Here is a 24,109-nt window from a genome sequence, read left to right on the forward strand (position 1 = left end):
CTCTATTTATGAATAAAAAAAAAAAACAAATACTGAATTAATTACAATGCAACTGGTACTCCTGAAGCATCTTCCAAACTGGACTGTGCTCTATTATTTGGGCTTTTGTCATTGCCATTTTGTAATGAGTATCATCTGCTTGTGGCTTGGAAGTTATCTTAGAGGAAAGAAAAATATTGTGAGTAGGACACAGTAACCCTGAGGTAACAGAATATTCAACATCTTTTTTTTCACATAGTACAAATGTAAAATTATTCAGCAGTGAAATTTGAATCATGTTTTCTGAAGTACTCTGGAATAATGTACACAGAAGTGATTTGATTTATCCCTTTAGGTGCAAGACCCGTCCTAAAATACCAGTTGGGTATGGTAATTTGGGATCAGTTTGATGGTATTGCTCCTTTGGCCATGTTCATTTTTTAGGCCCTGTACCAGTTACGGATTCTGTGGCAAAAGATGAGCTCATTAACCTGGCTTTGCACTGCATTAGTAAGAAATAATGTAATGGCAACCAACAGATTTGTGGTATATACTATCATCTCTTCTTATAAGGCTCTCCTGTTCAGAACGTTTACAGCAGATTTCAACAAGCAGCAAAGCAAATTCAAGTTTATAGGATCAGCAGTAATCTTAGGAGCTTTTAGGTTAATGCTGTATTAAGAGACTGGGCCAGACATCAGTAGATTCCATAAAAAGCTTAAGTACAATGTTCAACATTGTAGTAAGTATTTAACAACTTTTGCCCTATAATAAGCGAGATATAGCTTACATGCATTTGAAAGGATGAATACTCTGAATAGGCTAATGCTTATTATTTTGAGATGCCCACTTCAGGGAAGGATAAAATGTAAATTCATATTTGATTTCTAACATGTCATTCAACCTGCTCTTTTTATTCTTGGTACATGGGATGCTGCTAGTACTGTTATAGTTAGTATCTAAAGCGTAGAAAAATGTGCTTTAAAGAGGTTCGGTAAATAGATTTAATTAATAATGTGTTGATGCATGAAGGATATGTTACAGATAGATACACAGATGAATTATGCTCATTAAGCAGTAGAAATAATATACTAGCATGTACATCATTAAAAATCCACAAGTAACTAAGAGTTGAGTTTACATTGAAGTCATTACATATTTAGATCTCATACTGGTTCTGCACTAGTAAATGAAGTGAAGACATCCTAACTTAACAGTGGTAAGAGCTGAATTAGCTCTTAAATATGCTATTAAGAGGTTTTAAACTTACCTATAACAATAGTTTAAAGACTCAGCTAAAGCATCAGAGTAACAGTCCTACCTCAATGTATTACATGGATTGTGGTCAATATGACCCAAAAAGTTCCATTAAGGAAAAATAAATATTTTCTAATTCTTGGCTTTTTCTGGCTAATATACTTCTGAAGAACTAATATTTTTAAGTATAAGCAACCAGCCTTACCTTAGCTAGAGTCAGCATTAACTTAACAGTTTCAGCAGTATTATGAACTGGTATTATACGTAAATTACTGCCCAGGAATCTGCACATCAAAATAAATTAAGATTAAGGTTACTTTTAGAATGCACATTTAATTTATTATGCCACAAAACTCAAAAAGCATTCCCACATGATGTGGTGAAGGCACAGTGAGTTGTTGTTCACAAATACAGAGAAGATGATTGCTTTTATCTTTAAATGCAACTGGAGAGTTCATGCTGTTGGTACAGCCATCTGTCCCATTTCTGTGCCACTTGTTTAGGTGGGATTTGGAAGGGCTCGTTTCTTTTTCTAGGGCTCTTTGACAATCAATCAAGACTTCTTAGGCATGAGCACATTCAGAGAGAACTAAACCCTCTTCTGCTATATTGTTGAACACTGGCTGTTCTTAGTGCCAGTAAAAAAATATTTGTGTTTTTTTTTTTTTATGGCTTTGGAAAAACACAGGAAAGTATCTAAAAACACTGTGCTAAAAATACTTCAAAATTTGAACTATATCTTTGTAGTGCACTATCTAAATATAGCAATCTACGTCAGATGTGATTAAGATAATGGGATAATTCTGCTAAGAGTTTCATGTAAAGACTTGTTCATTCAAATAATTTAACCTAAAATTATTTCTCTTTCTATAAATAATGTTATTTATGTGCACTCATTCTTGAGAATGGAATCTGAAGATTTAGAACACTAGCATCAGTTGTCATTCAATCCAGTCATGAAGGGGAGAGATCAAAGCTTAGGCAAGCACAGAGCCTCTCCTTAAGACTTGTCTCTTAAGTGTGTGGTAACAATGACAACAGTTAGCATTGCTGCTGTTCTCTGTTGTAGAGCTAAAACATGATCGGGACTCAACAACAAAGAATGAGGACTTTTAAATAATCAAAAATTTAATCCAAACAAAGTACGCAGCTGCTCAATTGTATACTCCCCTGTGAGCTCCCCTGGTGCCTACCACCTGTTCTTCCCCTCAGTCTGTTTGATGACTTGGACTCATTCACGTTAAGACCCATACTGGTTAGCGATCTGATCTTGGCTGCCCATTCTTCTAATTAGCAAAGATAAATGTTATAGGCAGTGTCCTTCCCTAAGAGTAGGGACTCAGGTCACTGTTGAGTTTTGCTAAAATCTGAGGCAGAAACTGCGATTTGATTCACATTTGGGGATTAGGGAAATAAATAGATGCAACTTTGCTAATAAATACTAGCAATGGGCTAAGCAAAGTGGGAATGAATGAAGTGCAACAAAGAATCAGCTACATGTACTTACCTAGATCCACGAAAATCCCTTTCTGTCAATAGCTTTGCTTCCAATTACAGCAGGTCTAAATTTAGTTTGTATTTTATTAATTTGATTAATGGGCAGAATGCTGGCCATTAGAACACAAGGCTGGTCTTTGCTCCAAGGTGTTTAAAAATTAACATACGGATTTACTGAGGACATTAGTGCAATGTTCATTTGAGCTGTGATGATAAAGATGGCTTTTCTGCCCCTTCCCCCATGACTGATATACACAACCCTACTTAAAGCCTTCATATGGTGTTGAACAACAATCCTATAATGTTCTTGTTAACAGTAAAAAAAAAACCAATCCTTCCCAATTGCAACAAAACCATAGATAAGCAGAAAGAAACAGTAATACAGGAAGACCTGAAAATAACAGGGGACTTTGTTTTTTAACAAATCCAACAGGTGGCTTGTAGTCTGAGAGAATATGGCACAAGTTTCAACCCCACTAATGCAAAAGCTCAGTCAGTGATTTACATACAATAGCAGAACTCCAAGCAGCGAGGTAGTAACAAAGCACATGCATCTAAAATATAATTGTGCCTTGTCAACATCAATTTGGTATGGCCTGCAATGACAAAACTATTATTTTTATTTTAATAAAATTACTGACTTGCCAAATGGAATATAGTTTCAAAACATCATGTTTGTTAGTGATCAACACGTGCACAAAATACGTTGTATACAACCACAAAGCAAAGCAGATGAAGAATTAGCATTGCCATCAGCTGAATTACATGTTCTTGCTGAGTGGTGGCACAGCTTTTAAGACCTCTCATGAAAATTTATGGAATTTTCACAAACAGGTAATAGATTTCCTACGTTTCATCCCATACACACTGCTACTCATCAGCATTTGGCAGTGTGCCCAGGATTTAACTAACGAAAATGGTGCTAGTTTCAAGGAGGTAAAGATCAAAGACTCCATTAGAACAGTCAATTTTTGATGTCAAGAGTGAAAATCAACTGCAGTTAGGACTACTGTACCTACCAGAAAAAGGTTTTGACTACAAGTATGGAGCACAATCTGATAAATCGTGTCAGCAGGTATGTACTGAAACGTGCAGGTTTTCAAACTTCATTAGACATCACAGATAAAGTTTTAAACCAACCAGTTTTAATGTCCAGTTTTATACTTTTGGTGTAAAATAACATTGATTATTTCAATTGTTCTAGCTCTGTATAATAGACACTGTTCCAAGTAAACAGATTTTTAAAAACTGGTAAAGAATCTGCACTTTGCAATAAAGCCTTTTCTCATGAAGGAAACTTGCCTGTTCTGTTTTGAAAATGACCATGAAAAGATACTGACAGAGCTAAGAAAATTGCTTAATTTCCCAGTTGAAGAAAAAACTTTAAAAAGAATTATATTACATAGCCCTAAAGTGATTGAAAGGGATCTTATTTGCTATGTTTTGAGGAACGTCCCCTTTTGCTACCTATGACATGTCAGATTGACTCACTTAGTATTCATTTTCCATTAATAAACATATGCTTTAAATAGTGCATTAGCAAAATAAAATTCATATTCCTGAAAATAATTCCTAAAATAACATTCCCGAATCTAGGACTGCTACTTCACTTCTTCCTAGCAATAAAAATTTTGGTTTGATGTTGAAACCATACCTTCTCTGAATCCTAAACATGACATTCCATTCTTCTGGTCCATGAAGAGCAGCTGACAAAACCAAAAAACTGTTCCGATGAATGTTTATGAACTTCTGAATTCTTGTGAAAAATTGTTCTTCCCCTGTCATAATCAAGTCTTGAGTGTCTGCCAGTATAAATGCAACACCTATTGAAGAAATTGACATACATGTATACGTCATGGCAGTAAGGTGGTCAAGTTTTCACCACAAACCAGGAAGCAGAATTCTTATTCAAACATTAGTTTAAAAGGCGATGGAACAAAACACATGAATGAATTTACACATCTTGACAGTGAAATGCAATCATGAGATTTGGCCAATGATGACTAGTATTTTTAAGATAAAACTACAAATAACTCAGAGGTTATTTTTGACTATAACATCAAAAAAACCCCAACTGTTCAATCCACTCAAGTACAGACATCTGAATGCCTTTGAAGGCATATGCGTCAGGAACAAGCAACTGCTATAACAGAATGAATTTAAGGCAAATGCAAAGACTGATTGAAGAGCTCAGCAAGTCCTGCTTCCCAATGAGATAAACAAACACACCTGTAACATCTTAAAAGTAAGCTAAACTGTCTACCATGAAAAATGAAATCATCTAAGTTATTCTGAAAGGGAAAGTTAAGAAGACTGAAGTTCAGGAGGCTTAACAATCGAGGATACAAAATACTAAGCCAATGTGGGCCTTGTTAATCCTTATAGTTTAAGAAAGCTTCAGCATAAGGATCTCGTCTACCTGTCTAAAGCATCTTCTGCTCTAAAAAGGAAGGATAGATATTTCGTGTTTGAGTTTCAGTGATTTCCTAATCAAACCTGCTCAAAGAATCCTTTCCCTAACTCCTCTGCTGCCATCCAGTCTGCAAACTCAACTTGGAAGATGAAAGTCAAGGGTCTTGGTTCACTCTTGTGTTTACAACCATGAATACTAAAAATCTCGATAGCTGTCTTACATGTTAGTGGTGCTCAGTGTGTTTGCTCACTTATAACAAAAATTTACTGAACAGTTCAGCTGATGATCGCCAAATCTAATGTAGCTGTTCTATAACACATCCAAAACCAGTAAAAACCAATGAAAATGTTTCATCCTCAAAGTTCTCTGCTCCATCCTCTGATTTACGTGCAATCACAGCACAGCTCCTTCCACTATGGCACGACATTCCAACAAGGCAGTTTTTATTCAGTTTAGTGTAGCCTACAACAGGGCCTAATCCTGTACCTCATTAGAGCTTATGAGTTTAAAAACATAAACTTCAAAGTACTGTACCAGAAAGAGAAAAAATCACAGATCCAGTTTCTACTGATTCTGAGTATCGAACTCGGTGTTGTTGCCTCTGTAGAATTGTAGAAATTTCGTGATTCTAAAAAAATTTAAAAGGTTATTTTAAAAATATGTTGTCAGCCAAGAAGTTAGATAAATAGAAATATTCTTAAAGCATTGTATGAACCATTATAGATAGAACTTCAGCATTGTTGTTTAAAATATATTTTTTATTCCACTTGCAATAAAAAAAAGTAGTAAAATGTTAATTAAACTTTTCCAGTTAATGAAATTTTGAAATATTTGCATTGGAAGTTATCAAACATTGAACGACAATTTTGTATGCATATGTTCAGTTTGCCACAGGAAACTCTTGCATAATACATGAAGAAGCTCAAACATTTTACAGTCTATTTTTCTAAGATGTGCTAAAGGCAGATTTGCAGAAATGAAGATTTGCAGTAGTGTGTTTCTATGACTCCAGTTAATTAGACTGCATTATTTTCACAGATGTCAGCACTTCATTTGGAAGACAGTTCAGAAAATCTCTACAGGATATTATTTTCTTTAAAGCTTTTTGACAGCATGCAATCCACTCAGGAAAACTAGAACATGGCACTATGCAACATAATCATCTACAGAATGGAGTGGGTTTGGATATATTTTTCAGCCTGCAAAAAGCATTTCTGCAGTATGTTCTACAGAAGCTGCTTAAACACATTTTGAAGGTTAAATCATTGAACGCTTTTTAGCTAATAACATGTTCTTTAACCTATCTATTTAACACATAGCCAACTTGCTTATATAGGGAAGTGTCGTGATTTAGTGGAAGCATACAAAATAAAGTCAGGATAGCAAGTGAACCCTGAAGGAGACAGTAACCAGGGATGTTATGCTTTCGATTGGTCTGGAAAGGGAACACTCAATGACAGCTTCTTATGAGGTATAACTACAATTTTGGAAAAACTCTCTGCTTCAAAGCCACTGCTAACAGGGAATTATTTAATACACAAATATAAATAACAGCTAGAAAAAAAGGATAGCTGCACAGGCAAAAGAGAAAGCTCATAACCAAAACCAATACAGAGCAATGCCTTCGTAAAAGAAAAGCCATCTTAGATTTCCATTCAGCTATTTCCGTATCTTTGCTCACTGGGAGCCGTTACCAACAGGAGCAGTTTCAAATAGAGCTTAGGGCTCTTATTAATAGAAGTGAGTTATGCTGGTATAGCTGATGAGATCACTGCCCTCTGATACCTCTCACTATATTATGGATTAAGTTGCTCTTGAAGCAGTTCCCAAACTGGAACAGTTTACAGGCTGTCGTTCCAAGACAAGCAGGCAAATAAGAACAGGCTTTAAACTGAGGTGATTTAGGAATTACTTCAACACCATTCACCCATTTATACAGTAGAGATGGGGTGATAACCTTGTCAGCCAAGCTAGCATAAGTTATCCTTGCTTGTGAATCAAAGCCCTCTTGCCTCTAAATGCTCTCCAGCTGGCATGAAATTGGTCTCAGCTGCAGGAACTAATTACCAGCTCCTTGACATACCCTTTCACTTTACTGAAGAACACAGCCCAGGCTTGTGATATTAGCAGATATAAATATACATCAATATCTGTAACACTATTTTAAACTGAATTGCACACTTACTGAGTAATAATCTAGCCTAATGTTGATACTGTATCGTAGAAAATAAAGTGTTTAGGGACAAATTCAGAAAATTAAAAACATTTCTGATGGAATTATTCATAGTGCTAATTGAAAGCAGAATCAGCGCAGTACGAAGATGATGAGTCAGGAGGACAATCCTAAAGCAGTGTAACTCAGAAGAGCAGGTGGAAAGAATACTAAACAGGTACAGAAGTAGCTAGGAGAAAAAACACACACAAAGAACCAGTACCATAGTAGAAACAACTTCAGACTGTCACTGTTTTATCCTCAAAAAGCTATATTCATTGACATTGCATAAAATATTTGCAGGTATAGAATATAGGAAATGCTTCTTTCAGTGTTTCTTAGTGAGTCAGATGCTGCTCTTGACAAGTGGTATTGTACCTGCAGAGCTGTACTCATAATAACTGTTGTTATCCATCTTGACTGTTCCTGCCCACGACTTCCTGTCATTTTTTTCAAGGGGTTAATGGCTCTGCCATAAAATCTCAGCTGCCACCTTCTGAAAAGCTTGGAAAAAGAAAGATGACAAATATTACCTGCCAATGTTAGAGGTGAAATGTTTAAGGTACACCGATCCATTAAAGATCTGATTAAAAACTAGGGCCACTACCCAATTCTCCAAAATGTATACAGGTGCCCACCACCACTGAACTAATTTAAGATGGCAATTAGAAACCTACATGGCTTTAAAGAATCTGCACCTGAGAGGGCTTCCTCTATAAGGCATAACAAAGAGAGCAGCATAATGCATAAATGACTTTAGAAAAGCATTCCTAAAAGCACTTAAAACGACTAAGGAAGATTTGCCCTATTTTCAAAGGGCACATTTGTCATTGTGCACCTTTTACACTGAGCTACTTTTGGGAAGCCTGCCCCAGGCCTCCTGCCCAGCCTGGGGCAGCCCACCATGCCGCGGGCCTGAGCACTAGCTCTTTTCATGTACGTCTGCATTTCGCTCTTCTCAACGCGTCCCTGGCTATCCAGCTTGGCAGGCGCTTCTGTTTCGGTGAGGCTCATGGGGTGCAGCGGGGGACACTGAAGCTCCCGGGCCAGAGCGCGAGGCGGGCTGGGGGCTGGGCCTGGCCTCCCCTCACACCCCTGAGGTGCCCGCCCAGGGCACGGTGGCGCTGTGGGATCGGGAGAGCCGTTTTCCACGAAAGCGGGGTGCCGGCTGGTTCCCAACGTAAGCTTTAATCGGGCCCCTCCTCGTGGTAAAAACCTGGTAAGGCGCGAAAACGAGACCGCCGTGGCCCGGCGGGGCCGGCCGCGAGGCGGGGCAGCGGGAGCCCGGGCGGCGGCGGGCAGGGACCGCCCGCCCCGCGCTTCCCGCCCTCCGCGCAGAGCCCCGCGCGCAGAGCCGCGCCGCCTGACACCGCCGGTGCCGCAGTGTCCCTCAGCCTCGCAGCTGGGCGCGGAGCCCTCGGCATCCAGCGGCGCCGCAGGGCCCGGAGCAGGTCCGTCCTCCGGCCGGGCCTCTCCGAGAGTCCCCCGTCTCCTTCCCGCCGCCCTCAGGGGTAACCGCGGCTGCTCCTTACCGGGGACGTGCGGCAGCTGAAGCCAGCCTTGCCTCACAGATCTGAGGAATTAAGAGCTGGCAAACAAAAGCTCCCAACAACCAAATGAAGTGCAGGGAACTTACTGCTGAGGTAGTGCCTCGGGCCTTGGTGGGAAGTGAGGCAGCACCGAAGCCGGTTGCCCTTCCCCCGGCCCGCTCCACTCTTGCCTGCTGCTCTGCCTCGGCCTGCAGCGTACGGGGCCTGGCTTCTGCTCGGATGCTCCTGAAAACCCTGACACCTTGTGTCCCCATAAGTCTTCCAGAAACTTGGTGTTGGCCTGAGAGACTGCTGCCGTACAAGTACAGCTTGTGTGACATTTTTAGATGATAAAAAATGACTGAAAGGACAAAAATGTGGAAGGACGCCAGGCAGAACAAGCGGGTGCGATAAACAATAATGGTAGTAAGTCTATTTTTGCATAGAAAAAAAACTTGGGGGAGTGTTTTTAATGGACAGCTAATTCTGCAGCTGTTTCTGGGCAAGAATATTCCAAATTTTCTATGATATTCTAAATATAGAAGTTACACAGTACAAAAATGTGAAAGCAAGAAACAGCACCACTTTTGGTGAAAGAAATACCGAGAATCTTGGAGATTTTTTTTTCATCATGTCAGAGGAAACATTATGTCTTTTATATCGTAAAGAAGAGCTGGAGTGTAGAGTCATTAAAAGTACTGAAAAAGAGCATTGATTTCCAGCTGTGCTCTTCACCCAGTATATGAATATAGACTCATGCCTATCTACTGAAACCAGTATTTTTACTGAAAATCTGAGATTGTAGTAAAAGCTTTTCCATTTTAAACTCAGAGCATTTTAAAATAGAAGAAAGTGAACTAATTTATATATTGAAAATGATACATTTAAATAGCAAATTGTCTGGCTTGATCAGAAATAATTAGACAATCTCAGTGATCTAAAGATGACACTTCTTTTTATTTCAGACAAATAAGTGGATTCACATCTGATTTCCTACTTCTGTTGGTCAAATGGACCCGAGTTACAGTTATCCCTCACTGCAAGAGTATGGAAATGTCATGCTACTTTTGATAGTAAGTCAAATATTTCTAATACTGAATTTTTAAATTTTTGTGGAGTATAAATGTGAAAGTCAGCAAATTAAAGGAAAATAACAGATGCATGAGGTATGCTGGCTGCAGTGTTCTGGAGAGCTGTGACAGGACCAACAAACTGTGAAGCTGTTTCCTGTAACAGAGTGGAGCCACGTGCTCTGACTGTGTACAAAGATCAGGGAGTTAAGAACATCAGGAGTTATTTTAAAATACAATTATAAAATAATAAGGCAGTTTTATGATGAGGATTGATGATCCCACTGACATCTGCTGACACGAAGTTTGAATTCATGCACACTATGAATGAAGTTGTGTTTCAGTACTAGAGAAGCATTCCTTTTCCACATACCTACATGGTGCATTTCATATACTGGTAAAGCTGCAAGAGAGAGAAAGAATAGGACTGTATCTGGCAGCATGTCAAATACCTCCTGGGAGCAAAGCAGAGAACCCCATTTAGGCAGGAACTTTAGAAGGAGCTTGAGGTTAGAACTCCCATATGATGAAGATAATGGCTTAAGCATTTGGGTGAATAACTAATTTATAACAAGACAAAATCTTTCATCAAATTAGTGTTTCTCTAGGCTCTCCTGGGCTATATCCTGTATGTTGTAAATCAGCACCATTTTTTGATTTTATAGGGCAGTTTGCATAGGTATCTTCCTTCTCTATAGATTTTTATATGAGAACTGTTTGTTCATCTTCACACCCATCTTGTTCACACCTGTCTTGTTCGCCAATGACATGATCAAAAAAAAAGTAGTTTTTTTCCTTTTAGAGAAGAAGGAGGAAGACTGAAAGTCCACTAGACAGAAGAGGAAAGTAACACTTTTTTTCAATGTACAGAGCACAAATAAAAATTGATGGCAGCAGTGCACAAGTTCAATGAAGTACAATGACTCAGCGTTTAAGTTACACATAGGATTTATTATTTTCTGTCACACAGAAATCAACTAAGAATCTTCAGTTTGTAGCATGGGGAAGAAAGCTTGTGGGATTATGCAACCGTACAGAGACTCTGGAAACAGAAGACTGTGTTCACAAGGAGTCATTTGGAAATGTGGTTACTTAGGCCCCAGCTAATTATCTAGGTTTGAAAAGCAAGCGGGTGAAAAACATGCAAGCATTCAGTTTGAGAGCTTAACAACCCCCCCCTTCCCAAATACTGAGAGGTCAAAATATTCTTGGACCATAAAGCCCTGGACTACAGGTAGTGATTCAGACTTTTCTCCAAATGCATCCCATTATACATATATAGGATTAATCTTGATTACTAGAACATGGTAATACAGAAAATAGAGATTGAAGTTTCCTTCTCTACCACAAAGATACAGGAGGACATTTTGTTACAGGTAGGAAGTTTGACTTATAGGTAGGTCTCATGTTCATGAAAATTACCTCATTCTATGAAGGTAACAAAAAGTTTTTACACTACCTGCACTGAATATGGCACCTATGTATGGTTTGTCCTATTTATACTTATCTTAAGCACATTGATACAATTCTACTGAGAGGCAGGATGCCATGCCACACTCAAAAGAGGGTTATAAAAAAAGAAGTGAAGAACTAAAATGATTAAATTAAACACAAGTGTAAGAAAATCACACAAATGACTAAATAAGGATTGCATAAATGAGGATGCTGTAGATTTAAGTCATGTGGTGAGCTCAGTCTGTTTTATACAGTTAGAAAGTAAGTTACATGAGCCAAAATTTTTACTCGGGTAACCAGTCTTTCTGTTTTTTATAAATGTGGATCTGATACCACTCACACTAATTTCAGTAGGAGCTGAGAAAAAGTCAGAGTCACTGTTACTTGCGTGCATAAATACAAGACTTGATGGGCTACCTGGGTAATTTGGCTCAGTCCCCAAATTTGTACATGTGAGCCTCTGTTCAGGTTCACCAGAATATTCACTCACTCTAATCCAGTTAACAGTCATCTTCTGTTAACATACAAAAACTATTCTGACAGTTGATGTCCTTGTTAAATATATCTAGTTACTGAGTTATAATCAACTCCCCCCAATATTGAAGCTTCAGTTATTGAAGATCTGATCAGTATTCATATTTTACTGTGCAATATCGAAAGATCTTTTGTTGCACGTAATGCAAAAAGTTAGATTTCTTAGGACTTTGATTTCTCTAATGGAACAGTCTTCTGAGCTGTGAACTTCAGCAATAAATCAAGGAGAATAGGGAAGCAACTTAATAGAATTCCATTATTAATTATTTCGTACTTTAACTGCATCCAGATGGTTCATGGGGCTTAGAACCTCATTAAGTTCAGTACCATATAAAACACAAGTACGCACAGTGCCTGCCCCCAGTGCCAGTTCCATTACCCTTTCTGAAAAGTGAATGTTAACCTGAAAGCTAATCCACAAATGTTTAAGTGGATTTGCTCCCATGTTTGCAGAACTGTAGCCTAATTGACTACACAGTATAGATTGCAAAGCAAAGTATAAAAGGAAGGTCAAATGCGAGAAATAAAGAGGTGTGTGTGCATGCCTGCACTGTTTAGCTTCTTCAGTTATTAGTTACCAAAGGAAAAAAAAAATTATCAAACCCAGCATTTTTCCCCAATTGATATCCACTTTTTATATAAATCACTTTCCTCTATTACAGGTCTAGTTTCCTTAAACACATAGTAGTTGTTGATGGGAAGGTTGGTTTTAAATTAGCCAAAGAATAGATTTGAGCTGTAATTTTTCCAAAATTGAACACATTAAAGCTTATTTTTCAAAAATAGCACATATAGCTTGTGCTCAAGAGATAGAGCTGAAAACCAGTATGTATTTTCTGCGAGAGATGAAAGCTGCTAATTATATTGGATTTCAAATCTAAAAGCCCATTTCCATGGAATCATCTGTTGTAACAAAGCTGTTACTTCTCATTCTATCTTTTGTCCTCCGTTCCTGTGTAGTCCCAGCAAGAATATAATCTATCAATGTACAAATGTTAAATCACCCCAGTCATGAAATATTAACAGAACGCATACAATTATGACTCCTAAATTGAAGTCTTTCAGCTGCAATTTGTCACATCTACAATTGTACAATGTTATTAGTAGAGTAAAACTAGAAACCTATGAAATAGATATATTGGAAAAATAGCATTTCTAGTACATGCATTTACTATAGGTAAGCCCTGAACCTGCTTCAGCTGAGGTCAACAGGAGTTTTTCCTGTGACATTAGTGGAAGCAAAATAATGACTTCTTAAATGTCTTGCTTCTGAGCAACATATGAACAACATAATAGCAGTTCTTAATTCCTTCATGCAAAGGTTTAGATTTTCTGGAGCAAAGTAGAATGAGCATGCTACTAATTATTTTCCAGGTGGCAATAATATATATTCAAAGTTCTAAAATAGTCTCCTGCAATCTGTACCCAGAACAGGTGTGTTAATTTTTTTTGTACATATTTCCTGAAAGAAACTGAGATAGACAATGCTAGGGGAACAGATCCTATGGACAGTCTTTGTGTGAGAAACATGGGTAGTTCTCTTGCCCACTAGTTCCTCCAAAATAATAAAATTTGCAAACTCAAAAACTCAGTGTAATTTTGAAAAATTTTAAACCGTAAAAAGTGTGGAATAAGATTATGAAATGTGTACAGTTCCGTCACACATCATCCAGAACTTAAAAATATTGTAAGCAAGCCATCTCTCTTGTACTTCATTACTGATCTTTTCCAACAATACCCAGTGTAGTTTTATTATAATATTTTTTATCTCAAATAACTATTTCCTGTGAGCACCATGTTCCTGTCTGCTGACTTTATTACCATTTTACATGCTACAGACCTTGATATGGCCCTAGCAACCTGATCTAACTTTGAAGTTACCCCCTTTGGAAGTCCCTTCAAGCCTGCATTTTTCTATAATTCTATGATTTTTCTGTAATTTTTCTGTAATTATGATTCTACAGCAAGTTTTTCTATGAGAAAAATGATGAATATATGGAGTGTCCTTTCTGCTACCCCTACTACAAAAGCAGATGTTTGTCTTTGCTTATTCTCGTGTCTGATCACTTGTGGTAGCAGCCCAGACTGCCTGCTGATCTCATTTCATGAATACTTATCTCTCCTGATCTTCACGTAAGGTCAGTCTCCTCATTTCTTTTGCTACACTATATAAATATGGGATAATGTCATGCCTTCAAAAAACAAACCAAAATATATTACTAACAACTGATGTGCTTTTCTAACTGTTGCGTCTCTCTTAATGGTTAAGCTCAGTTTCTCCATGGCAATTCTGTCATACTACCCAACTGGCATCTGCCTGCCTTTCATTCTGAGGAAGCCAGTATCTCATTTTGATCACAGTCCTTAAGAACATGTTCTTAACCAGCCTCAAAACTGCTATTTTATACTCATCTGTCTTGTGGGCCATCTTCAATGAAGCCAACAATGCTTTTTCCCTTATATCCTGTCATCCTTATTTGACTCCATCCTATTTATTTCCTTTGCTTCCCTAATTGTTCTTTTGAGCAGATCATTTGGAAGAACCTCCACTGTCCTCAGTTTCCTGTAGTGGTCCAAGTGTTTGGGCCTCAATTTCCTTCTCTTTTCCCTCCGCAATATGTCTGTCAGTGATTTATTCCACAAATACTGCTTTAGCTAGTGTCTATATGTAAAAAACCTGCAGACCTGCTTCTCCAGTCCAGACTAGACTCTAATTTTCCAAGCAAAAAAAAGTATTTATGCCTATTGACATGACCTTTTGGAGGTCTAGCCTATTTTAAACTTAATAAATACATCCATACACGTAAAACATCTCTCCTTATTTTTCACTCTCATAACATGTCATTCAAGGTAGGCAAAAACAGGGTCATTATCTTAAACTCTGATTTCTGAGTCCTCTCCTCTAAACTTCAGTGATATCTCACTAAATTTCTCGTTACTCATTACTACCTGTAGGATAGACATCTTTACCCATTCACATGTAAGCTATCAATCAGTATCACCTGTTGAGTGCAGCATTGTCTTCTCAGGCTCTGAGAAAGCAATTGCACTGCTCTTACTCATTCAAAATACTACTGCAAAGGTAAATTCTTAAACATTATTTTGACCATGCCATCTCTTTCTTTAGTTTCTTCACTGATGCCCTTTCACTGTTTCATCAGATAACGTACCTTGTCTTTACTTTAGAGGTCATTCAGGACCTCTTAATCACTATTCACTTGGAGCCCATGACACTAGCTTTGATTGTTTGTATATGAAGTTTTCAAACAAACCTTTGTCCATTCTCTCATGTTTTGGAGAGGAGGCCAATACAGTGGCAAAATCACTGTCAGAAGGCATGAGCAGGACTCCAGAGAAATCAGGTGACTGATACTATTAAACAGATAGCCACCTACACCTGCTTAAAGCTTGAACATCCTCCTGAATGAGGAGCGACTACTAAACAAGGTCAAACAGGAATAGAGTTTAGGTGATACACAGGGCTGGTCAGGAATACAGATCCTTACAGCTCCCTCATTATCCAGCCTCCAAATCTCACCTTCCCATTTCCCTTTCTCATAATGCATACAAAGTAAAAAAAAAAAAAAAAAGACAATATTTAAACTGATGGTGTGCAAAAACCATTGCTAATCAGCTAGACAAATACTGACACTCATTTTACCTTTTCATCCATGCTTTTTTTGTCTTTTGTCTTAACTTGGATTATAACCAACCAGTGGGAAGTCCTTGTTTTTGTTCTGTGTTTGTACAGTGTCTAGCCTGTGGGATGCTGGTCTGATTAAGCCTCACAGGCACTCTGGTAACATGAATTAAAAACAATATCACTTTCTATTCCTGCTACTTCTACGGAGACTATTTGGCTGTGGGAAGCTGAATTCTATAACTGCATATGTACCAACTGAACAATACACCAAATCCTAATCACTGGTCTACTACAAAACTATTAAAGGAATTGCAACAGTAACATTAGGCACTTGAAGGCAGTAGCTAATTTAATTTTCATACAACTGGAAAAGTAAATGCAAAGGAAAAAACAATTAAAAAACCCCTATATGTGGTTGTATTTCATATGAGAAACATGGAACTTTGTGTGCCACTTTTCAGTGTTACTTTTTCAATTGAGTATGAAGTTAAAAATATGGGTAAAGCAAAAATAGACAAAACGGACCCTTCTTTCACTTTCTGTCACTTTTCCTAATCCTTTATCTTTTCCTTTCCATCATTTCATTGTTTAACATGCGAATGCCCACTACCAGGATATCATCAGGATTTTAAAGTTGATTAAACTTTATTTTAAACAACTTTTACTTTAGTCTTTACACAGAAATTGAGAAAACACCATTCCGTAGCCTTCTGTAAGAGCTTCCCTAGAGTTTCATCTTTTCCTATGGCTAATACTATAGTTCTTTCATTTATCCAAAAGATTATTCACTGCCAATATACCTTGTAAACCTGAAGGTGAAACACAGGTTTTCTTGAAGATTTGCACTTCTAAATGTTCTTCTAACTCACCCACTATGAAGACTGGGGTAAATACAACATATTACATTTAAAATATTTTGAATTAGATCTCAGACTATTTATGCTGCTAAAAGCTACAAGAGTAGGGGAAAGATTTTTATTATGAGACTGAACATCTTCCTTCCATGAGTTTCGAGTCCTCCTTCTTCATTGACATAAAGAGAAAGGAATGCTATTCTCTAATATCAAGGCAGGAAAAAAAAGGAAGAGATAAAATTCTTCCTCCATTTACTTTGGGGGAAATAAAACATTGCTTTTACTTCTGTATAAGAAGTTCAACAAAGTGGCTTTCTAGATAAACTATTTTGCCTCAGAGCTCTTTATTATGTCAAGTCCAAAGATAAGACAAGTTGTAACTTCTTTAGTTAGCTGGGGCAACTTCATATTTCCACACAACTGAGAATTTCTGACTGTGAACAAAAAGAAATGAAGTTTCTAAAGAAAATTCAGGTGCACTGTTGGAATTGTGCAAAAGCTTGCAAAACTGACCATATTATCAGTGGTTACAGCTAGCTTAAGTTGTGCACTTATCTTAAACAGTTTTGACAAAAAAAAAAAAGTTAGTAGCCTTTTGCTGCCATATGGCACACGCTTCTGAAGGCACTTCTGTTAATGACCAAGAGGAGGTAGAATACTTCCTGCTTAGATTTTAAGCTGTGTGAAAGACAAGCCCTATGATTTCCATAATGCCAGTATCTTAGAGGGCCTAACCTTAGCAGGGAATCCCCCCTGTATATTTCAGGAGGAATTCTGACTTGGTAAGAGTTATAAATAGTTTCTCACTCCCTTCCTCCCCTGTCAAATCAGAAAAGACAATAAACAGTCCTATCCACACCTAAATTAATAGCCAAAAGCAGAATGAGCAGTACTGAGAATTATATCCTATTTCACTCAATCAGAAGAATGGTTATATTGACATTTAGTCTCAATATAAAATCTACACTAGAGGTATTAATGAAGATGCGAGAATCCCATTACCCCTCCAAAAATGTAGCATCTATGAGAACAAACAAAACCAAATTCCTGAGAATCTTGCTATGCCTCAGACAGCATCAGAAGGGTGCAAATGCAATGAATTGAAGCCTGAAGGTAATTCTAGTCAATGTCAGATTTAGGATGTAACACTGACCACGACTTTGGACTGAGATACACTTCTGGAGATATCAGACATACTGTTTTTTTAGAACAGGAGCAGCATTCTACCAAATCCTCTGAATTCATACACTGTGCCATTAAAAATATTTACTTCAATATGTGCATTTCCAAGAAAGAAACAGTGCTCTTCCTATAGCACAAACCCTCTGAAGTCTTATATTTAAAGGAAAGACAATTTAAAAAATTTATTGGAAACTTCTAAGCAAAACAAACCAAAAATACAAAAATCAAATCTGGAAGAAACAGATGAAACAGGCTGCTCATATTAACAAGGCCTAAGGCAGATTCATATTGAAACATTTTCTTTGAACATAAGTATATGTTTCTGTCATTTAAAGCAGTGTTGGCACACATCACCTTTCGACACAACCATTCTGAATCTTTATTGTTGTAAAATGAAGTCACCATATAGAGAGCAGGAAAAAAAGGAGGGGAATAGCTACAGTTGTGCAGTCATCTTTAAATTCTTGCTGAATGAGAGTATTAAATGTCAGAGAGGAAGATAAAAGAGAGGGTGGAAACCAATATTTTTCTTTCATGTCACCTAATTTTTCTAACAATTCTAGAAAATACATGCTCAAAGTTAATTTTTAGAAAAGACATACATTTAAGTCTTGAAAAATTATTGTACTTGTGATTAAATCTAGATTATAAATTAACATATTTACCTCATTATATCAGAAAGATTGCCTCAGTATCAAGAATTGCTCGTTCTTGACTGATGCAGTATTTCATTATTGTATGGAAACAACTCATCAAAAATAGATTTGGGGAATGGGTTGGAGTTCAGTTGCAAACATTTGGTCACCTTAATGATGGGTTTCCAGTTCAAGAATTGTCCATTCCCCTTGAGGGGACGAACAGTCTTCAGATGAAAAGCTTGCCACTGTAATGCTTGCTGAAGAATCATCGAGTGGAGACATTAGTTCAGTCCACCTACTGAATGTGTCAACTTGTGATGTACCCTGAGGATTTGAACCATCTCGTGCCAGAAACAGTGTCTGATTGATAAGACATTGTGCTAAGTTAAGGTCTTCAGGAACAGAGTTTTTGAAACCTATATTTGAGTCCTGCTCAGATAACAATTGCCTGAGAAGAGTCCAGTCCTGTTCTGCAAACTGCTGATCTTCAAAATCCACACCTAGAACTGCTGTTTCTGAATCCATCCTCTGCTCAATTGCTTCTCCAACATCCATCTCATATATTGGAGAAAGGGTTTTTGAAGGCCGATGCTCATACATGCAGGTTTGTGCCATTGTGTCATAATCATCTATGTCTCCTGAAATAATTCACAATACTGTACAATGTAAAAATTGCAGATGATCCTCCCCCTCAGGGCTGTGTAGAGCAAAATTTAACTCATTCAGGAAGGACAATCCAACCAGGTTAAAGGGGGGATAGAGGGTTATACAAAATTGACAAAATTTGAGGCATTTATTTCCTATATAAAAAACAAAGTATGATTTATAAATTAAGTTAAATCAGCAATCACCACTGGTAATTAACAATAACCTCCGTAATTTTCTGATACAGAAAATGACAATGTAAATATACTTAATGCACATGCAAGTTCTCATTTACTACATAAATTAAATTTAGACCAGGAGGTGCATGGAGGGAATTAATAGAGAATGATTACTGAATGGTGACTTAAGCTATGTCAGCTTAGAAGAGAATTAAAACCAAAACTGTTTATCCACAGGCTTATTTCTACACTGCACATGCAAGGGCAGCTGCAGGCAAGGGCAAGCAAACTTAAAAAATAGTACAACTTTTAATGTCTTCTTGTTCTGTGGTCTGGCTGAACACAGATTATCATCAGCATTTCATTACTCTTGAATACACAATAGTTGTAATCAACACTATTGTATATTTTTGATGGGATAAACAGACTGAATTATCAGCATAAAGAAGACAAAATACAAAACTAGACAAGTATTCATCTAGCTATGTGAAACAAGTTAGAACTTTTCTGTAAGTAAGCATTAGTTCTAAGTATAATCTCTCTTAGGAAATAAGCTTTTACTGGTAAAATTTAGAATTTTAGACATCTCATAAGCTCTAAATCAGAGTTCAAACCTGCTCCCACTGATGTATATGGCAAATATTCAGTTATATTCAGTGGGAGAAGGATCCAAATTTGTGTATAATATATAAATAAATAAATTACAACAATAATGCATATAGCTGTTCAGGTAAACAGTTCAGTGCGCTTTAGTTAAGGTTATTACTGTAGTTATTGCACATCCCATTCAGACATACTATATGTTGTCAAGCAGACAGAACAAACACTAAGATTCCATCAAAAGCTGATGCTGTCAATGTTAGATTGGATCAAAAATAACGGAAATACAGACAACTGCATCCAATCTTTCTTTTAGCATTACATAAAATCTCTTTTCTTGTAGTCAGGTTTCTCATTGAACAGCAGGGTACCGATGGACATTTCAAACAGACAAGCATTCTCTACCCAAGTGAAATACTTAAAAAAAATTTAAATTTAATATAATTTCAGCCAAAATTACTTCAGTTCACGATTCAATCCCAGACAAATTGCCAAAGCTTTCCCTATTAATTTGTTTTTGAATGACTGAATGTTTCTATTTCTGTACATTACCTGGAAGTAAATCAGTATTAGCGCATTCAGTAGTTGCTGGTTGACTGTCTCTCACTTGACCTTCCTGAGTCAGTATCTGATTCTTACTGGCTTCTACAGGTTTTGCAGAGTTGCCCTTCTGCACATCAGAATTAGTTTCTGTCTGATGAAGATCCAAATGACATGGTCTTTCTTGAGATTTTGCATCATTGTCTAAGTATTTATTGCACTGGTGAAATTCACTAGCTACCTCATTCTTCATATTTATATTTTGTTTTTCTCCTGGACATGGACTAGCTGCTGAATATACTTTCTCTGGGCAATTTTGTTCAGTCATCGAAGCACCTTGATTCTCCTTCCCTGGGATTTCAGTGCCATGAAGATGTAGGAGAGAACTTTCACTTTTATCCAATCTATTGTCTCTATCCTTATGCTGTTTGCAGTCCAGGAATCCATCTTCAATTTCCAGGGAGTATCTTGAATAAAAAGTCTTTCCATGGTGCTCTTGAGAAACACTGTCAAATACTTCTGAAGGAGTAAGAGAATCTACTGAATGCTGACATGAAGTATGAGTTTCCACTCTATCATCAGATCCCAATTCTTCACATTCATCTACTGAAAGTAAAACAGATCGTTTGAAATTTTTAGTTTTAGAAAACTGTCTTGCAGTATCATTTTCTGTTGCATCTTCAAAAGCTAAATTATCAATTCCTTGGAACTGCTGAGTAGGAACATTTGATGGAAGAAAGTTTTCTGCAACATTCTCTGCTTCAGATCTGTCATCTTCTGTTTCATCAGCAGAAGAAGAAACTTGGTCTGCTTCCTGAGTAAACTGTGCATTGCCAAAAGTAGAACTTTTGCTTTCTCTAGTATTGGTCCTTGCGCTTTCTTGATGGGACCAAATTTCATGTCTTTTTCTTGGTATTTCATCATCACTTGTTGAATTAACGCGGAAGAGATCAGAACCCTCTTTTTTCATTTTCACTTCTATTCTTAGACTGCTGTCATAAATTTTTAATTCCTCAGGTGTGCTCGTGTCACTGCTGCTTCTTCCAAGAAAATCGTGGCATAACATAGTGCTGCATTTAGAAATCCCTCTTTCATTGGATCCTTCATCATCCTGAGAGCCTCCAGCATCATAATCTTCTGATCTTGGTTTTATGTCATCAGAGGATGTGGTTGCACTGCCAGTATCTGACTCAGGACTCTCTTTTGGATCTAGTGCACCAGTACTCCACTGGTCCACAAAGGGAATTTCTGCATTTTCATGGTTTTCTGGCATTTCTGTAGGATCTATAGGCTCTGTGTAACTAGGTGAACATTTTTCTGTTATTTGTTCTGTGGAACATTCTGAAATATCATCTAAATCTGCTGTAACTGATCTGTATTCAGTCAAGGCTGATGTATCACACAGCTCATCAGCTGTAAGAAATCCCTCCATATGAATCTGAGGAGATGATGTCTCATCCTCTTCATTGGTTATCGTTCTGGAAAAGCTTGGTAAAGCACTTTCATCGTAGTTAAGACCTGTTTCAGAGTTTAATTTATCACTTTGTTCAGTACAGACTTTTATTGCTTTTGAATGTTTCACCAGTTCTCCTGAAGCAGTAGCCTTTTGATTGGTTTCGTTGGAAAAGTCTGAGTATCCATCACTGGAAGACTCCGCATGACAGTGAAATTCAGCTGTATTATCATCTTTCTCTGTATCTTCAATCTGTTTAATTCCAGTCTGATCTCCACAGATTTGACTTGCTTCCATTTCATTCTGCAGTGAAATGTGCAGTTTAGAAGTAGTTTCTTCTGTAATTAGAGGAGAAGAAGATTCGGATGGTATTTTGTATTCCACATTTTCAGAAGAATCTGATAATTTTTGTTTATTGGGTTGACAGGACGCCAGCAGTTTATCTTCGCTGCTACTTTCCATCACAAGTTTTAAAGATTCACTTTGCTTTGCAGAACAGCATTCATTATTGTCATGAAGCTGACCTGCCACAGCACCAGCCATGTTTTTTTCAGGTTTCTGTCCTGAACTTCTGTGCTCAGAGGTGTGCACATTCTTCTGGACAACAGGAGATTCACTCCTTGAATGTTTTTGGGCAGAGGACTGAGATTTTAATACAGATTGCCCAGCTGTTTTCAGTTTCAGGTCTTTATTATTCATAATTTCAGCATGCTTTGATGGAGTTTTAGGTGTTATTTTTGCAGTGGCTTTTGCTACAGGTGTTTGCGACTGCTTAACACTCCTCTTCTTGGCTGAAGGATGTTTTTCTGGGAGTGTTGTCTGAGCCAGATGTTGTAACATATTTTTTTCTTCATTATGTTTTGGAGACATTCCTGATTTCAGTGAATTTGGTGATTCCCCCTGAGGGCCTAACAAACAGTAAAAAAAAAGATGATAAAGATTGTAGATGCCAGTCAAAGCATATTCACCAAATTTATGTTAGTGTTTGTTTATGTTGAGAAGCAAGTTACTCAACTTCTTATGTAACAAAAGGATTTAAGGGTTGTTAAAGAATTAAGAATCGAGATCTTAAACAAATACTAGACAAAAATACCATCTTGCATTTACATGCCATCTTTAAAACTAAAGCACTTTTAGACTATACATAAAAGAATTACTTCAGCCTTTAACTGAAGTAGACATCACTGCCGCAGAAAGCAGCAGCTATCTAATAGCGCACAGAAACACTGCACAGCAGCTTAGCACAGGAAGTGATGAGTACTGTATTCAATTTCTATTGTAGAGGAAATGAAAGTAGGCAGAAAATAATTACATTAGTTATAATGTGATTAGAATACCAGAATTAATATCCCTGCTCAGTCAGAAAATACTGCAAGATCTTTAATGACCACAAATTGACAGGACCTGTGTTTTCTATATCATAATGCATTTATGATAATATAACTTGAATATTCTTTTCCCTCCCAGTAAGTGCAAAGTCCAAATGGGATTAAAAAGAGCTCCATCCTTAACACTTTGTACCTTTATAAAACTGGATTTCCTCTCTGTGGCCTACAGTGTCACACTTGATACAAATAGCTGTTGAAATAAAGTATTCGTTTGTGGGGCAGGTCAGTACCAGTAGTGCTGCCCCTAGGCCGGATCACCAAATAAGGGAGGCATAAACTAACAGTTCATAAAGAAGTCTGCAGTCCAGATCTTTGATGCATATTATAAATGCTTGACCTACAGAATTTCTGTTGAACTCAGTCACAGTTCCAAGTGCAGAAGTGCAGGGGACCAGCAAATAAAAGACTCTGCAAAGCAGATTAAACAAGCAGAAGAAAACACCAATTGGCAGTGAAGAGCATCTTTTAAATATTTTGAAGTTGACACACATTCATTTGCATTTTACAGTTTAGGATTGTCACCCAAAGTGAAATATGGAAAACAGAACTGTTCAGGAGATTTTGCCAAATGCTTCTGCTAAAAAAAAAAAAAAAAAAAAGACAAAAAAAAAAGACAAAGCTTTGCATAATGGCAGACCATTTCATTGCCATATGAAACTTTACCTTGGTTCTTGGGAGAATTGGTAGGTGCGTTTTGAGCCTTTTGCTGTGCTGCAGAATTGCTACTCACATTCCCTTTTTTCTTTTGAACAGCTTGTCCATTTTGTTCATTACACACTTTTCCTGTTGATTTTTTTGTCAGGCTGCAAAGAAATTATTACATCCATCATTTCCAAGCTTAATATCTAACAATGTTTAATTATATTTAAACAAGCAATATATGTTTTAATATGCACACATATATAAACATTGAAAAAGCAACCTAAAAGGTACACTTTTTGAAAATAAAACCTCTATGTGTATATATATTTTTTATATATACACACATATATAAATGACCCATTTCACAATTTCACAGTGCTTCAGCTGTCTTCCTGTCTA

General features: G+C 37.2%; 2 protein-coding genes across 2 annotated transcripts in view; both read right to left on the minus strand.

Annotated features, from left to right (window-relative positions):
* Position 1: 1 nt before the first annotated feature.
* C8H1orf146 (chromosome 8 C1orf146 homolog) lies at positions 2–7,805 on the minus strand. The gene is made up of 5 exons (XM_068405847.1): positions 7,737–7,805; positions 5,681–5,774; positions 4,388–4,556; positions 1,442–1,520; positions 2–157 (listed from the first exon to the last, which is right to left on the minus strand). The coding sequence occupies exons 1-5, from the start codon at positions 7,803–7,805 to the stop codon at positions 38–40; spliced, it is 531 nt and encodes a 176-aa protein (XP_068261948.1). The 3' UTR covers positions 2–37.
* Positions 7,806–18,295: 10,490 nt separating this feature from the next.
* The window catches only part of BTBD8 (BTB domain containing 8), a 36,501-nt gene continuing 30,687 nt past the window's right edge, over positions 18,296–24,109 (minus strand). Inside the window, exons 16-18 of the mRNA XM_068406773.1 lie at positions 23,732–23,871; positions 20,240–22,588; positions 18,296–18,901 (exon numbers count right to left, since the gene is read on the minus strand). Coding sequence (XP_068262874.1) covers positions 18,432–18,901; positions 20,240–22,588; positions 23,732–23,871 — 2,959 coding nt within the window. The 3' untranslated portion in view covers positions 18,296–18,431. The remainder of the gene's footprint in view (positions 18,902–20,239; positions 22,589–23,731; positions 23,872–24,109) is intronic.

This window comes from Nyctibius grandis, chromosome 8 (genome assembly GCF_013368605.1).
Source record: "Nyctibius grandis isolate bNycGra1 chromosome 8, bNycGra1.pri, whole genome shotgun sequence".
Classification (NCBI taxonomy): domain Eukaryota; kingdom Metazoa; phylum Chordata; class Aves; order Nyctibiiformes; family Nyctibiidae; genus Nyctibius; species Nyctibius grandis.